We start from the raw sequence: 17,212 nt of genomic DNA, 5'->3' as shown, positions 1-17,212 counted from the left end.
AAACCCCCCTCCTCCCAGGCACAGAAGTGCACTGAATGTGAAATGTGACAGTATTAAGGGCTGGGATAGGTCTGAGTACAACTCCCCCCACCCCGTGGCAACAGGCAGGTGAGGAGCAGAGGCAGGCGCTGTGTGGTGTGAGATATACAGCCTCCTCCAGCTCAGCTCGGAATGAGCATTGCAGGAGGCCGCTCGCTCTCACAATCACTGCCGTGCGCTATTAGCCCGTCCCCCCTCCCCCCCCCCTCTCAGCACACACAGACACACACACACAGCTCCCTCCCTCTCTGCAAACTGCGGAGCTCCGCAGCAGCAGCGAAAGCCGCCTGCATCGACAAGTGCTTTCATCCCAGTAACCCCTTCACACACACACACACACACAAAAAGAGGCAGCAGATTGATCGGGGAGCCCGGCTTGTTGGCAGATCGAACCTCCCAAAGAGCAAATACCTCAGAGCACTCGAGGCGCCATTTTTGCTCCCTGCTCGGATCAGGAGCCGAGAGCCGGGCTGCTGTGCTCGAGTTGACAGATCAGATCAGATCATGCCATTTTCAGAACCTCGCCAGCTTTGGGACTAGTTGAGATCACGGGCTATCGGCGCTGGATATGGGTTAGTAAGTAGCAAATTGACGATTTTTTCTCTCTCTCTCGGTTTGTTTTCTGGCCGATTTCAATTCCTGCCTCAGAACAAAAAAATGTGTACGTGTTTCGTGAGAAGGAGTTGATGGTGCAATTCGGTTGTTTAAAAAAAAGTCCGTCTTTTTTTTGGTCGAATTGGAGTGGAGCTAGAGAGCCTCTAGCATCGGATTCCAGCAGCTGCAGTTTTCAAGCCCAACTCATTGTATCTCAGCGCTTTTACCGAGGGAGCAGAGCGTTTGGACGCTGCAAAAAGATATATTTATGAAAAAATTATATTTTTAAAAAGAGGCCGCTTCAACATGACAGATCTGACATTGTCGACATTTAAAAAGGTTTCTGGAATACTGAAAGCGGATTGAAAGATAAAATGAAGTAAACGCTTACGACCGAGGTAAAGTGGATTCATTTGACAGGAGCCCGTAACGTGGCTGTTGGATTGGCTCGCAGGGGGACGAAAGCCTTTTTCATAGGAATTTTGGGGTTTTTTTTTTGGTGTGTGTGGGGGGGTGGGGATAGGACCAACGTTTAACTTTTTGCTTGTTGTTATGGCTGTCTTGGAAAATGTCGAACGGGAGGCGTATAGATCGAAATAGAAAATGCGCCCATTATTTTAACTGCTAGTTGAACATTCACTGGATTTTTTTTTGGGGGGGGGGACTACAGCTTTTTTTAAGATGAAGGTCCGTGCTTAAATTATTTGGACAACTTAATAAATTACTGGTACGAGCTTTTATTTGCACTGATCGTAAATTCAAAGGAATTGGATTTGCAAGATTGCCTCTTGATGTTTACAGTTAAGATCTACTTTGTATCTATTTTTGTTTCCAGATTGCAGTTTTTGTTTTATTTGGCGGATCGGATTACCCTGGAGTAACGGAGGACACTGAAAAGTGCTGAATTCCTGCCCTCCACAGTCCCTGAGCCTCTCACGGACGGAGAGATGGAGCTGAGGGAGGCGGCGATGGGCTGCAGGCAGAAGCCAGCTGACGGGGATTTCAGGTCGGCTGGCTGCAGCGCCAAGTCCGCAGTCTCTCCCGGAGCTTTGATGCAGTCGCCTGGGAGCCAGATGAACGGGGGAAGGCTGGATCAGGACGACGAGGAGAGCGCTTGTGGTAGCCAGGACTCCAACTCCAACACAGACAGCGATAAATCAATGCAGGGAGACGGCCTGGAGGAACACGAGTTTTCCATCAAGGAGGCGAACTTCACAGACGGCAGCCTGAAACTCAAGATCCAGACCACCAAACGGCCCAAGAAACCTCCCAAGAACCTGGAGAACTACATCTGCCCTCCGGAGATCAAGATCACCATCAAACAGCCAGGGGACCAGAAAAACTGCAGGTCGAGCAAAAGTAACAAGGTGTCAAAAGAAGATGAAAAGAAAAAGGTAAGAGGCTCACAACTGTCCAACTTCCTTTTGTGTTTACACTCCACCCTGCCTATTTTGATAGGCGATAAACATGTTTTTACAAGATGGTCGATACCCCTTGTTATGACTGCAGAGGGAAAGAAGCAATGGGAATCAGGTGGCTAGAGACGCTGTTATGTTTGCATGTTACCATTTAGGGTATAATACTTTGAGGTGAACATATCTACAATACACATGCATATCTTCATTAACTTTACAGCGGCCTCGATGACTATTTAAAATATTTACTGGTTTCTGTGAAGCTCGTCATTTTGACAGGCTGTACTCATCCCAATAATTTGAAAATACATTGATAGAACAGTGAAAATTTACACAAAACTGACTTCTGTGAAGATATTACTGCCCCTTTATTCAGTGGATTTAGTTATTAAATTGGCATGTTTTAAAATCAGATAAAGTAAGCATTTATTCTGAAATGGAAATGGAGCAGGTAAATCTATGCTTCCATGTTAATTTATGGTGGAGTAAATGTTGATGTTGTTGAAACAGTCCATGGATATGGGAGCAGATTGGGCTTTGACACGACTTCCATCCCCCAAAGCGATAGTGTTCACTTTACAATGTCATTAGACTTCTGTTAAATATTAAGCTGATACATATAGTTTGCAGTTTTCTGCCTTTTTCATCATTTGCTTTTGTCCTCTGTTCAGGCCTGAGAATGTTATGTTCACAGTTAGAATTTGGCACTCTTCACAATTGGAGCTTTGCCTCCCCAAACACCAGTTTAGGGTCTTTTGTGAAGTTAATGTTGGCACTGAACTCACATTTGCAAGTTTGATTAATATGAATTTCACTCCTGGAGTTGAATTCTTAGCGTAGTTACTACTGTATTGCACACTTCCACAGAACTTCATTTTTTATGAGGCACAGTATTGGTCTTTGTTCAGAATGTCTCTGTACCTTTGAATATATTGGTATTGCCCAGCAACATAAGATACTAACAAGGTGACATCAGTTATGTCAGACATCACTCTTCTAGTGTCTGCCCATCACTACTCCGTTATCTGTGATCAAAGGTGCCCTGCTGTGCCTATAGTGTAAACAGGCAGACTCTGCTGATTATCTTGGTAATACCTGGAGTGAACCATACCGGAGTCATTCTGGAGTCTTTCTATGAATTCACCTTTGAATTTTTGTCTGCTTCACTCGAGTAATACAGTATCACTATTTAATTTGTGTTTCACAGTACAGTCGGAACAAAAAATCTTGATAGATTGTGTGTCAATCTGTGTGATTACATCCAGTTTTGTAAAGATTTTATTTGTGTGTGTAGATTTTCTCCATGTGATTAAGGAGACTCTGATTAATCATTATTGTCTTCTGTGATGTGCAGAGTTAGATCTTAAAATCCAAGAGGACACTGGGGAAATCAGAGTTTGAATAGCAATGTTTTTATAGACTGGAAGTGGTTTACTGTATTACTCAGTTTTGCAAAGGATGAAAATAATACTGACCCTTCTTAAAGGGTCTTTTCTGTGGTTAAAATGCATTTGTGGTGGAACACTTAAAAGTTATAGTTCCCAGCCGAGCTATATTGTATTGGTCCTTTTAGGATCTTGGCACAAGGGAATTGTGAAAATAGGAAGCCTCAAGCTACGGTCATAAATACATGAAGTATACATTTAATAGAGACCGTCCCCTTTAAATGTGAGTCCACGGCCTCCTACCCACCCCCTTCCTAATGCTGAATGTTTTACTATCAAGATTGTGTCTTGGCTCACAGTGCAATGGAAGTAATTGGAACCAGTCTGTGCTGGTCAGGGCAGATTGTAAAAATCCAATGCTGTGGCATGTTGGGGAAATGGTGTATAATTTACTCAGTTCTGTTTGAAGTCCTTATAGAGGATTTTTAATATTTAAAAAAAATCTTTCTAGCCCTGCAAATGTAATGGAGTAATGTTTGAAATAGAATATTGGATTCTTTTGATAAACTCATTGAAACTTGTTTAAAATGATCCAGGGAATGCTCACAAGAATAGTTTTGAATTCCATTGTATCAGTTTCATGCATTTCATTAGCTTATAAAAGGTGAAACTTACTCGTAGTTAATTTATTTATCATGTTTCAAATTACTGCTCCTTGTATCTAGATGTTTGTGGTTATTAGCCTAGCCCTGTGTACTACAGTGCTCACAAATAAATACAACATGCTTCTTAATTTTGGCATAGAATTGAATGCTAAACTGAAGTTAAAATTTGGATTCTGCAGGCATGATGTAAAGACAAAGTGTTTGTAAGGCAATTTATCAATGATCTTTTAGGTTGGTGAAAAATGTGGGTGTTAAGGATCACAGTACCACCCTGTCATATTAGGAGCATTGCTTCACTCTGAATATGGTAGTGGAATTTGGCTGATGAACACTCACCTCTTGAGTGCTCATCAAGAATGGGACAATTTTTTTGAAATTGGAAAATTAAAATAGGCAGTTAAAGTTTTGCTAACAATGTGCAGAGTCATAGAGTCATTTACGCCACAGAAGGAGGCCATTTGGCCCATCAAGTCCATGCTGGCTCTGCATGGAACAGTCCAGTCAGTCCCATCCCCCACTCAACCCATGTAGCCCTGCAAGTTTATTTCTTTCAAGTGTCCATCCACTTTCCATTTGAAATCATTGATTGTCTCTGCTTTCACCACCCATGTGGGCAGTGAGTTCCAGGTGATTACCACTTGTTGTGTAAAAAAGTTCTTCCTCACATTCCCCCTGCATTTCTTACCCAAAACCTCAAACCTGTGTTCCCTTGTCATTGTACCATCAGTTAATGAGAAGAGTATTTCCTTATATACCTTATCTACCTTGATGTTCAATGGCATTACCATCACTGAATCCCCCACTATCAACATCCTGGGGGGTTATCATTGACCAGAAACTGAACTGGACTAGCCATATAAATACTGTGGCTACAAGAGCAGGTCAGAACCGAGGAATCTTGCAATGAGTAACTCTTCTAACTCCTAACTCTCCAAAGCCTCTCCACCATCTACAAGACACAAGTCAGGAGTGTGATGGAATACTGCCCACTTGCCTGGATGAGTGCAGCTCCAACAACACTCAGGAAGCTCAACACTATCCAAAACAAAGTAACCTGCTTGATTGACATTACGTCCACAAACATTCACTCCCCCCTCTAATGCACAGTGGCAGCAGTGTGTGCCATCTATAAGATGCACTGCAGGAATTCACCAAGGCTCCTTAGACAGGACCTTCCAAACCCACGACCACTACCATCTAGAAGGACAAGGGCAGTAGATAGATGGGAACACTGCCACCTGGAAGTTCCCCTCCAAGTCACTCACCATTCTGACTTGGAAATATATCGCCCTTCCTTCAATATCGCGAGGTCAAAATCCTGGAACTCCCTCCCTAAGAGTACTGTGGGTGTACCTACACCACATGGACCACAGCGGCTCAAGAAGGCAGCTCACCACCACCTTCTCAAGGGCAACTAGGGATGGCCAATAAATGCAGGCCCAGCCAGTAAAGCCCACATCCTGTGAATGAATTTTTAAAAAAAATCTGTCATAATCTTGTACTCTTCTATCAGATCTCGCGTCAATCTCCTCTGCTCCAAGGAGAACAACCCCAACTTCTCCAGCCTAAGCTTGTAGTTAAAGTTCCTCATCCCTGGAGCCATTCTGGTAAATCTCCTCTGCAACTTTTCAAAGACCCTCAAGTCTTTACCAAAGTGTGGTAACCAGAACTCAATGCAATACTCTAGTTATGGCCTAACCAGAGCATTATAAAGTTTCAACATAGCTTCCCTGCTTTGTACTCAATCCCTCTATTTATGAAGCCCATATGCTTGCTAACCATTCTCAAAGTGGTGAGAAGAATGATAGGACTGACGTTTTGATAAAGAAGCACGTTCTTTGCCTGGGAATCATGGATTGAAGTAAAGTATACTCCATATAATTGGTAAAACTGTTGGGGAAAGGGAAGGTGAGGTGGACATGTTTTTATCTCTTCACTTTCTTTATTTTATTAGGTAGGTAGGTCAGGTGTTTCTCACGTGTCGGTGCAGACTCGATGGGCCGAAGGGCCTCTTCTGCACTCTGTGATTCTGTGATTTTGGCACAGATTGTGTTTTTGTTTTCTTGTCCACACTCTGAATTCCAAAATTGCCTCTGTTATTTCTCATTTCCCTCATTATTTCTACTTGGCTGCATCTACTTGGAAGTTGGAGTTGTTCTCCTCATTGTAAAGTTGACAAGGAATTAAAAATGGGAAACATACACTTATCGTGAAGACCGATGATAGGTAGGTCAATGTGAGGGAAAAATAGATCGATAAGTTCTCCAGATGCAAGAGTGCATAGAATGGCCTCTCCCTGGCAACTGCCTGAGGCCGCGCCAGACCACTTGCAACTTTGGCATCTTATAAGACCCTGAGAGAAGCTCCTGACCTATATCCACTCTAGCACCGGGAGTGCCTAATTCCACCACTGTGACATTGAATGTTTTCACCCCTGTCTCAGCTTAACTGCTGCTGAACCTCTCATCCATGCCTTTGTTGACTCTGGGCTTGACTTTTCTAATGCTATTCTGGCCAGCTTCACATCTTCCATGTTTCATAAATATGAACTAATCCAAAACTCAGCTGCCCATGTCCCAACTTGCACCAAACCTCTTTCAGCCATCATCCCTGTGCTCATTGATTTATATTGGTTCCAGGTTCAGCAGTGAATCTACTTAAAAAATCTCATCTTTGTTTTCAGATCTATCTATGGCCTCCCCTTTCCCTATCCCTATAACGGCCTCCAACTCTACAACCCCCAAAACCCCTGCATTCCTCAAATTTTGGTCTCTTGTGCATCCCCCAATTTTAATTGCTCCAATATTGGCAGTTGAGCCTTCATTTACCAAAGTGCCAAGCTCTGGAATGCCCTCCTAAAACCTCTCTGCCTTTTTAGCTCCCTCCTCTCCTTGAAAGTGCTTCATAAAATCTATCTCTTTGACCAGTCCTAATCTAATCTCATGTTGCTTGGTGTCAAATTTTGTTTGATAAAGCTCCTGTGAAGCACCTAGAGATGTTTAAAGACGCTATATGAATGCAAGTTGTTGTTATGTGTTGGGCATTAGATCTGTGTTGAAATAAACATTTTAAACACAAGTTTAATACAAAGTGCACACTTCAAGATCGTTGCATTGGTACTTTTACTGTGAGTTGGCAGTATGATGTTAGGGTACACTTGTTAAGTTACACTATTGACATAAATTTTTTATGAAATCCTTGTGACTTTAAAGGAGGAGGCGGTGGCATAGTGATTTTGTCACTAGACTAGTAATCCACAGTAATGCTCTGGGGACCCGGGTTTGAATCCCACCATGGCAGATGGTGAAATTTAACTTCAATAATAGTCTGGATTATGACCATGAAGCTATTGCCAATTGTCGTAAAAACCCATCTGGTTCACTAATGTCCTTTAGTGAAAGAAATCTGCCATCCTTACCTGGTCTGGCCTGCATGTGACTCCAGACCCACAGCAATGTGGTTGACTCTTAAATGCCCTCTGAAAGGCACCCAGGCCTCAAGGGCGTTTAGGGATAAGGAATAATTGCTGGCCTAGCTAGTGACGCTCACGTTCCATAAGCAAATATAAAAAAAATGCTTCTGCCCATGGCTAACTCCATTGTGATTGTGATCAACTCACTGGCAGAAGTACAAATTAGATTGTGAAGACCTCCATAAAATTTATACATACATCTTTGAATGAGTAGCAGTGGGTCATGTTTCTTGATATTTACCATCAGAGGGCATTTTTTAAAGAAAATGCTGGGGCTGGTCAAAATTCACCTGCCTTATATCCATCCCTCATGGCGTTGCAGACCTATTATGACAAGATAGCCTGCACTGAATGTGGACAAGGATGATACAATGGGATTAGCAACAGTTACATTTTCGGTGGAGACTCTTTTAAATTTTGTTTTATAATCAAGTATTTGTTGAGATGGAACCTTGTTTTAGGATGGATACCTGAGTCAGTTGGGCAAAACTGTTTTGTCCCAGTTTCTAAGCATGACCTGTAGCTGGAGAGGTGACTACATTGCGGGTTCTGCCTTTGCCTCCTGCTGAGTTGTTCATATCCCAGATGATGCAGCCATGGAATGACTTCTCTTACTTTCTCTACTTCTCTTGTGAAAAAGAACTTGTCACGTGGACAATATTGGGCAGACTTTCTTAGCTATTTGGGTATTTTTACAAGTTTGTAATTTTGATAAAGTTAACTTCCTTCCATTAACTCATTTAAATGTGGAATTAAAGAAAACAATTAATAGGTCATCATCATGCGATCAGGCCTGAGCTTGAGTGTATCCATTTTCTACAAAATTTCAGGATAACATTTTTTGTACAGTCTTTTTTTCCATCATTTGCTTTTTGTATGGTTCCTCCTTTAACTGAGTGTGGAATTCTCTTTAACCACTATTAATGCCCTTCCATTGGCCTATATTGGCAACGGTGTGAAACTGGATCATTTTATAATTCATCATATGAGACTGTGACAGTGTTAAGTTGGTTAAACTTGCTCTGTAGAAGTACTAGAGCTTGAAATTCCTCCCCTAAATGGCTTTACTTCTAATGGCCTTTCCTCCTTTAAGATAATTATTAAAACCAGCCTCTTTGACCAAGCTTTAGGTCATCTGTGCCAGTATCTCCTTATCTCCTTGGTGCCAAATTTAGTTTGATAACAGTGTTGGAGCGTTTTATGACTGTAAATGTGCTTTTTAATGCAAATTGCTGTTATTTTGATTCATATTTGAAGCTGCAGCCTGGTTGAGAGATCATTGGAGTTATTGGACAACCTTTAAAATCTAGGCTTTTAAAGAGATCTAATGACTGTCATGTTTATTTTGGGATTCACTGACCATAAATGTATGATGATAAATTTAAGGAGTTATTTGCTGAAGCAATGTATTTCCTATTTGCAAACACCGGCACTGAATGTTATGTGGAAATCCACATCCCTTGGTGTACTTTGGAATGACTGGGTGATAAATAACTAAGGTGAACAATCATGTGGGAGAGTGGAAGAAAACTTTGTCCAATTTGGGTGAGTTTATTCATGTCAGCTAGTTTGCTAGATGGAGCTATTGGGTGACATTGAGACACTGCTGGCAGAGCTGCGATTACTTTTCAAAAAGAATATGTGACTTGTAAACTTCAACAAGGGAGAAGAACCTTCCATTAGACTGTGATTATGAAGCTGGGAAGAAAACTGCAAAATGGCAGCAACTAAAAAGAGAGTAGAATTATTAAAGCTGAACTCCCAACATTACAGATTTGTGGAGATAAGGTAAATTGAATTTTTAAATTCTTTTTTAATGCTTTTCATGTACGTTTTTGATAGAACAATTCAGGTATGTATGTGTGAAGATGTAGTATTAGTATTAGTTGACAGGATTCTGGATTAGCTCTTTGGTAAAAGTAATTGCATAAATTCAAAGAATTACTGTTGCTACTGTAATCTGTTACAAGTAAACACAACTGAACCGTTAATATGCTATCGACCTCTGATCCCAGGCATGTAACTAACTCAGCTTCATGTCATTGTGAGTAAACAATGCTATGACCAATTGCTGTCCATTGATTCAGGAAATTACAAATAATACTTACTTGGCAACTATCCTTTTATTAAAAGGCTTTATGTGTTTACACATAGATTATTTATTGGTCATAAATGTTTACTGTTTTCCCAGTGATTTGTTGTAGGTCAGCTACCTTATTCTTTTGGTGTGTTCCTAACTGACATCACACTCATATGATTGCTGCAGAACTATTGACCTCTATTGACATTATGACATTAAAAATTTTGGCCCTTTGAAAACGTTAATATACCTTTTCTGAACGGAATCAGCAGTTTCCAAAGAATATTGAATAACATGTTACAAAGAGCCTGTGTGAACAGTTGGAAAGAATTCAAAATTTCGATTGTTCTGCTTAACAGCAATGCAAGGAAACAAAATAAAAAGCTACATTTATGGAACTAAGTGCAAGGAAAGGAAGTCATGACAAAACTTTGTTTTGCCAAATATTAATGTTCAGTTCTGTTCTGAGTAATTTATAGCATTCAGTCTTTTCAGTGAGTGTTTTGCTTTCATTAGATTGAGTGTTCAGTTACTGCATTGGGCTTTATTTGGCCTTCAGCAAAATGAGTGTTTTATAAGGAAGTGACCTGCTTAACATCATTAAAGGATTGAAGTATTCTGGTCCTTTATAGAGACAAAGAATAAGTGATTCTGCATGATGGTGGTCATCTTCCAAAATTCTATAGACTCTGGAGCAGTTCCTACAGATTGGAGGGTGTATTTAAAAAAGGAGGGAGAGAAAAAACAGAATTACAGACCAGTAAGTACAAATCAGTAGTGGGGAACATGCTGGAGTCTATTATAAAAGACATGGTAACAAAATACTTGGAAAGCATTAAGGGGATTAGATAAAGTCAGCATGGGTTCATGAAAGGGAAATCATGCTTCACTAAATTACTGGAGTTTTTTGAGGATGTAACTAGTAGAATAGATTAGGGAGAACCAGTGGATGTGGTGTATTTGGATTTCAAGAAGGCTTTTGATAAGGTCCCATATAAGAGGCTAGTGGGCAAAATTAAAGCACATAGGATCGGGGGTAATATACTGACATAGATTGAGAATTGGTTGACCGACTGGAAACAAAGAATAAATGGGTCTTTTTCCGGATGGCAGGCGGTGACTAATGGTGTACCGAAGGGATTAGTGCTTGGGCTCCAGCTATTCACGACATATATATAAATGACTTGGATGAGGAAACCAAATGCAATATTTCCAAATTTGCTGATGCCACAAAACTGGGCAGGGCTGTGAGTTGTGAGGAAGATTCAAGGAGGCTTCAGGGCGATTTAGACAAGTGTGTGTGGGCAAACACATGCAGGTGCAGTATAACATGGATAAATATGAAGTTAAATGCTTCAGTGTGAAAAACAGAAAGGCAGAGTATCATTTGAAAGGTGATTTATTGGGAACTGTGGATGTAGAAAGGGATCTGGCTGTGCTTGTACACCAGTCAATGAAGGTAAATAGGCAGGTGCAACAAGCAATTAGGAAGGCAACTGGTATGTTGGCCTTCATTGCAAGAGGATTTGAGTTCAGAAGTAGGGATGTCTTACTGCAGTTATACAAGGCCTTGGTGAGACCACACCTGGAGTATTGTGTGCAGTTTTGTTCTCCCTACCTAAGGAAGGATATACTTGCCATAGAGGGAGTGCAGTGAAGGTTCACTGGGTTGATGCCGGGGATGGCAGGACTGTCGTATGAGGAGAGATTGGTTCGACTGGGCCTGTATTCACTAGAGTTTAGAAGAATGAGAGGGGACCTGATTGAAACGTATAAAATTCTAACAGGGCTAGACAGACTGGATGCAGGGATCAGGTTCCCTCTGGTTGGGGAGTTTGGAACCAGGGGCCACAGTCTCAGGATACGGGGCAGGCCATTTAGGACTGAGATGAGGAAAAATTTCTTCACTCAGAGGGTGGTCAACCCGTGGAATTCTCTACCACAGAAGTCTGTGGTGACTGGGTCATTGAGTATATCCAAGAAAGAAATGAATAACTTTTTAGTTATTAGGGCAGCAAGGGAGAGAAAGTGGGAATATGGCATTGAGATAGAGGATCAGCCATGATCATATTGAATGGTGGAGCAGGTTCAAAGGGCAGAATGGCCTACTCCTGCTCCTAGTTTCTATGATGCAAAGTAAGGCTTTGGAACTGTCACAACTTAGTGGGGAAAATAAATTTGTTCTTAAAATTGCTGTAGACATTTTTAGAGTTCAAAAGAAATGGCAAAACATGTGCATCAAACTATAAGGTCTTTTTCTTGGCTTGCTTGCGATGTATACTTTAAAATAGTGCTAAATATTTGTCAGAATGCAAGAGAAATATTGGAAAGAAATTTTGGCAAACCTGCATGGAATATTGGGTAGTATATTTTAAATTCTGAAGAGTGTTGTGAACATATTTTAAAATTTTATTATTGAAAGTTGCGTGTATGATCTCACTGGGCAAAGACCTGCTTCTGGTGTGGAATATTACGTCTGGGTATTAGTGGTCAGTAGGCCCAGCTCCTGATTTAATGGTGATTAATTTTAGTAACTGGATTATTGGGGAAGTTGTGAAATGGCAGCCCTAATCTCTGATTCATGTTCCTGTTGATCAAAGCTGCAAACTGTGACCTTCACCTTGAAGAATGTACCCTCTTATTTCTTTAAAATGCATTTATTTGGAACACATTCTTAAAAGTCAGCAATGGTATGCAGGCTTTTTTATTCATTCACGATATGAGGGTGTTGCTGGCAAGGCCAGCATTTATTGCCCATCCCTATGTGCCCTTGAGATGGTGGTGAGCCATTTTCTTGAACCGCGCAGTCCTTGTGAAAGTATTCCTACAGTGCTATTAAGGAGAAAGACCAGGATTTTGACTCAGTAACAATGAAGGAACAGCAATATATTTCCAAGTCAGGATGGGGTGCTACTTGGAAGGGAACCTGCGGGTGCAGGTGTTCCAAAAAACCTGCTGCTTTTGTGTTTCTAGGTGGGAGAAGACTTGAGTGAGGTGTTGTTGAAGTAGCCTTTGCAACTGCTGCAGTGCATTTTGAGCACACTGCTGCCTCTGTATGCTGGTGGTGGAGGGAGTGAATGTTTCAGGTACTAGGTGGGTTTCAGATCAAGTGAGCTGCTATGTTTTGGATAATGTCAAGCCTCTTGAGTGTTGTTGGAGCTGTAGTCATTCAGGCAAGTGTGGGGGGTGAACTATTAGATTGAGGCAGTTCCACAGCATCACTACACATCACGCAGGTAACACCTGGTAGGCTTTGGAAAGGACTGGGGAGTCAGAAGGTGAGTCACTCACCAGAGAATACACAGCCTGTGACCTGTTTTTTTGAAAGCGAAAGTGTTTATGAGGTTGATCCAGTTAACTTCTGATCAATGGTGACCTCCACAAGGAGTTGTTGATGGAGGATTCAGAGATGGTAATGATATTGACTGTGAAGGGGAGATGGTTAGATTCTTGTTGGAGATGTTAATGCCTGGCACAGATGTTACTTTCCAGTTATCAGCTCAAGCCTCAATGTTGTCCAGGTCTTGCTATATGCGGGCATGGGCTGCTTCACCATCTGAAGACTTGTGAACGGAATTGAACACGGTGCAATTTATCAGCAAACATCCCTTCTCTGAACTTCTAATGGAGGGAGGGTCATTGATGAAGCAGCTGAAGATGATTAGACCTTGGACACTACCCTGAGGAACTCCTGCAGTGATGTCCCACTAGTTAAGACTGAATGAAAAGAATAGTGTCAAGGTGCAAAATCAAATGAAGTGGACTGTCCACATCATTGCCAGTTCTTGCACTTGGTTTTCAGGTTATTGCTTCTGATTTTCTTACATCCATTTTATATTATGGAGCTCAGTGTCAGTTCGTCTTACTGTGAGAAGTACAGGGGAGAATTATTAGTATGAGGATAACTGAATATATATCATTTGTGCAGTGATAACTTTATCTTTCCAGTTCAGAACTCCTCAGATGTGTCTGGTCATATCCAAAATCAAGATGGCAGAACCACTATAAGTGGCAGCTCTTAATCTTTGCCTTTGATAACATCACTTTGCTATTGGGGCCATGCAATTAAGTTCTTTCTGAAGGAGCTTTATAATGACTTTCCTGACACTTGGTGCTAGCTTATTTATTGCACAGGGGCCCCTGGCCTATTATTTCCCCCTTTCACCCTGTCTTACTTGTGTGGTTCAACAACCAACCCAGTGGGAAATTCAACTTGTGCTATTATCGGAAACTAGTTTGCTCAGATGTGGATGACTGAACTTTATGAGCAGAAATGTTTGAAAATTGACTCAATCCACTTCAGGGGTACCAAATTAATTTCTGCACTGACTGGTCCAGAAACAATAACTCAGATCAAAGTAATGTGCTGGTTTCTAGGTCATTGCCCTAGCTGCTGTAATCTCAAACAATAGTACAAATGTTTTCCATGTTGTTCCCTGGATTATTAGCTTTTTATATCCCTACATTTTCTCATTAAGGGGTAGAATCTCTTATTTACCCTTCCAGCTGCCATGTTTCTCAAGCCATCGTTTTATAATTTTGATTCACATGCTCTTATGTAAAATAATAAGAGAGCAGTGGATTTCTACACAGCTCCTATTTATGCGTCAACTGGCCCATCATGTCACTTAGGGGATATTTTCTGCACTTAAAAATGGGTGGCATGATGCAAAAACATTAAGTTCAGACAACCTATGGAACTTATGAGACTTTAAGACATTACACTCCAGGGTTCAGAATTTGAAGAACTTTAGTGGGTAATAAGTTTCTGTTTTCCCACTTTTGTTCCTTCTCTTCACTGGAACTATGGAACCCACCTGATGCCTCCCCTGATCAACTCCCCTCCAAGCCACTCACTATCCTGACTTGAAATATAGCACTGTTCGTTCACTGTTGCTGTGTCAAAATCCTGGAACTCTCTCCCTAACATCACTGAGGGTGTACCTACACCATATGGATTACAGCAGTTCAAGAAGGCAGCCCACCACCACCTTCTCAAGGGCAATTAGGGATGGGTGATAAATGCTGGCCTGGCCAGTGACACCCACAGTGGGTCACAACAGTAGTGTTCATCATTACATAGGCAGGCATTAATTCCTGTTGCATAATACCACATATCAAATGTGAAGGTAATAATGTGAGGTTACATGGTGTTGAAAGTTACTGCTGCTCAATAATTATTTTTGTTCACCAGATGTGGGCAGTGCTGCAGCATTTATTTCCCATCCCTACTTGCCTTTGATAAGATGGTGGTGAGTTGCTTTAGTGAACCACTTCAGTGCATCTGGTGAAGTACTCCCATAGTGCTGTTAGATTGGAAGTCTTAAGATTTTGACCGAGCAATAATGAAGGAAAATAGGCTGCTTTGTATTGGATGGTATCAAGTTACTTGACTATTGCTGGAGCTGCACTCATCCAGGCAAGTAGAGCATATTTCATCATACTCTTCACTTGTGCCTTGTAGATAGTGGACATGCTATGGGGAGTCAGGAGATGAGTTACTTGCCACAGAATTCCCAGCCTCTGACCTGCTCTTTGTAGCCACAGTATTTACATGTTTTGTTCAGTTCAGTTTCTGATCAATGATGAAAATCTCCAGGATGTTATTGGTGGGGTATTTAGCAATGGCAATGCAGTTGAATGTCAAGTGGAGGTAGTTCAACTCCCTCTTGTTGGCGTTGGTCATTGCCTGGCACTTGTGTGATGCGAATGTTACTTGCCACTTAGCAGATTGAATATTATACAAGTCGTGCTACATCTTGGGTACAAAATACTTCAGTATCTGAGGAGTGCAATCATTAGTAAACATCCCACTTCTGACCTTATGATGGACGGAAGATCATTGATGAAGCAGCTGAAGATGGTTGGGCCTAGGAAACTGCCCTGAGGAAATTCTGTCCTGCGGTCGACATTATTGGCATCCAACAATCATCTTTTGTGATTATTAATTGGGCATTAATTGCCCATCTAAAGGCCTCAATTGGGCTATAGGCGAGCAGCCCACCTGATGCCTCCCCTGCAGCTGGTAAAACCATGGCAGGGTTGAGCGAACCAGTGGCGGACATGCTACCAATGGCACATGCCCTATTTTACAGGTCTACCACCTGCTTTCCTGCTTGCAGATGGCCAGTAAAATTGAGTCCAATTTTCTAATCCTCTCCAGCTACAGTCTGGAGGGCTGGAGGACTAATATTGTACTGGAAAAGGATAACCTGAGTAGCTAATAGAAAAACAGTTGAGTTAGTATAAATCATTATTTAGAAAGGCATTTCAAAAAGAATAGAAATAATCAAGGAAATTATTTTTTGTTATGCATGCAATTGTTAAGAGAAGGCTACGTCTGTCCAACCTAATTGAATATTTGAGGAAATATAAAGGAGGGTTGATGAGGGCAGTGCGTTTGATGTAGTCTATGGACTTTAGCAAGGCTCTTGACAAGGTCCTCAAGGCAGTTTCGACAGATAATTAAAAGCTCATGAGATCCAAGGGAAAGTGGCAAAATGGGTCCAAAATTACTTCAGTGACAGGAAGAAAAGGATTCTGGTCAATAGGCATTTTTGTGACTGGAAGGCGGTTTCCAGCGGAGTTCCGCAGGCTCAGTATTGAGCTCCTTGCTTTCCATGGTGTATATCAATGATTTAATCATAAATGTATGGGGCATGATTAAGAACTTTGTAGAGGCAGTACAAAAATTAATAAAGCGGTTGAGAGTGAGGAAGAAAGTTGTAGACTGGAGGGATATATCAATGGACTGGTCAGTTGGGCAGAAAAGTGGCAAAAGGAACTCAGTCCGGTGATGTGTGAGGTTATGCATTTGGTGAGGCCAAACAGGCAATAAATGGTAGGATTCTGAAAAGTGTAAAGGAACAGAGAGACCTTGTGGTATATGTCCACAGATCCCTGAAGGTAGCAAGACAGGCAGATAAGGTGATTAAGAAGGCATATGAGATACTTTCCTTTATTGGCCAAGGCCTAGAGTATACGAGTAGGGACGTTATGCTAGAACTGTTTAAAACACTAGTTAGACTGCAGCTAGAGTGGTGCTTACGATTCTGATCACTGCAATTAGGAAGGCAAATGGTATGTTGGCCTTTATCGCAAGAGGATTTGAGTACAGGAGTAAAGATGCCTTGCTTCAATTGTATAGAACCTTGGTTAGACTGCACCTGGAGTAATGACTGTGTACAGTTTGGTCCACTTACCTAAGGAAAGATCTAATTGCCATAGAAGGAGCACAGAGGAGGTTCACCAGACTAATTCCAGGGATGGTGGGACTGTCCTATGAGGAGAGATTAAGGAGACTGGGCCTGTAATCCCTAGAGTTTAGAAAAATTAGAGGTGATCTCATTGAAACTTACAGAATCCTTAAGGGGCTAAACAGTGTAGATGCAAGAAGGATGTTTCCCTGGCTGGGGGGTTAGAGTGGGGTGGTGGTTGGCGGTGGCGGTTCAAGAACCAGGGGACACAGTCTCAGAATAAGGGGCAGTCCATTTAGGACTGAGATGAAAAGGAATTTCTTTACTCAGAGTGTTATGATTCTTTGGAATTCTCAACCGCAGAGG

The 17,212-nt window shown here is 41.6% G+C and overlaps 1 protein-coding gene across 5 annotated transcripts in view; it reads left to right on the top strand.

Annotated features, from left to right (window-relative positions):
* The first annotated feature begins 318 nt into the window (after positions 1 to 318).
* Positions 319 to 17,212, top strand: part of setbp1 (SET binding protein 1) — a 357,519-nt gene continuing 340,625 nt past the window's right edge. Inside the window, exons 1-2 of one of the 5 annotated variants that reach the window (XM_041188634.1) lie at positions 319 to 611; positions 1,469 to 2,027. In XM_041188634.1, coding sequence (XP_041044568.1) covers positions 1,581 to 2,027 — 447 coding nt within the window. In that variant the 5' untranslated portion in view covers positions 319 to 611; positions 1,469 to 1,580. Of the gene's footprint in view, positions 616 to 698; positions 1,032 to 1,272; positions 1,361 to 1,468; positions 2,028 to 17,212 lie in introns of those variants that run through there. The other 4 variants (XM_041188620.1, XM_041188647.1, XM_041188627.1 and 1 more) reach the window with 4 other exon arrangements.

This window comes from Carcharodon carcharias, chromosome 1, assembly GCF_017639515.1.
Source record: "Carcharodon carcharias isolate sCarCar2 chromosome 1, sCarCar2.pri, whole genome shotgun sequence".
Lineage (NCBI taxonomy): Eukaryota > Metazoa > Chordata > Chondrichthyes > Lamniformes > Lamnidae > Carcharodon > Carcharodon carcharias.
This window is presented reverse-complemented; position numbering and strand designations above follow the sequence as displayed.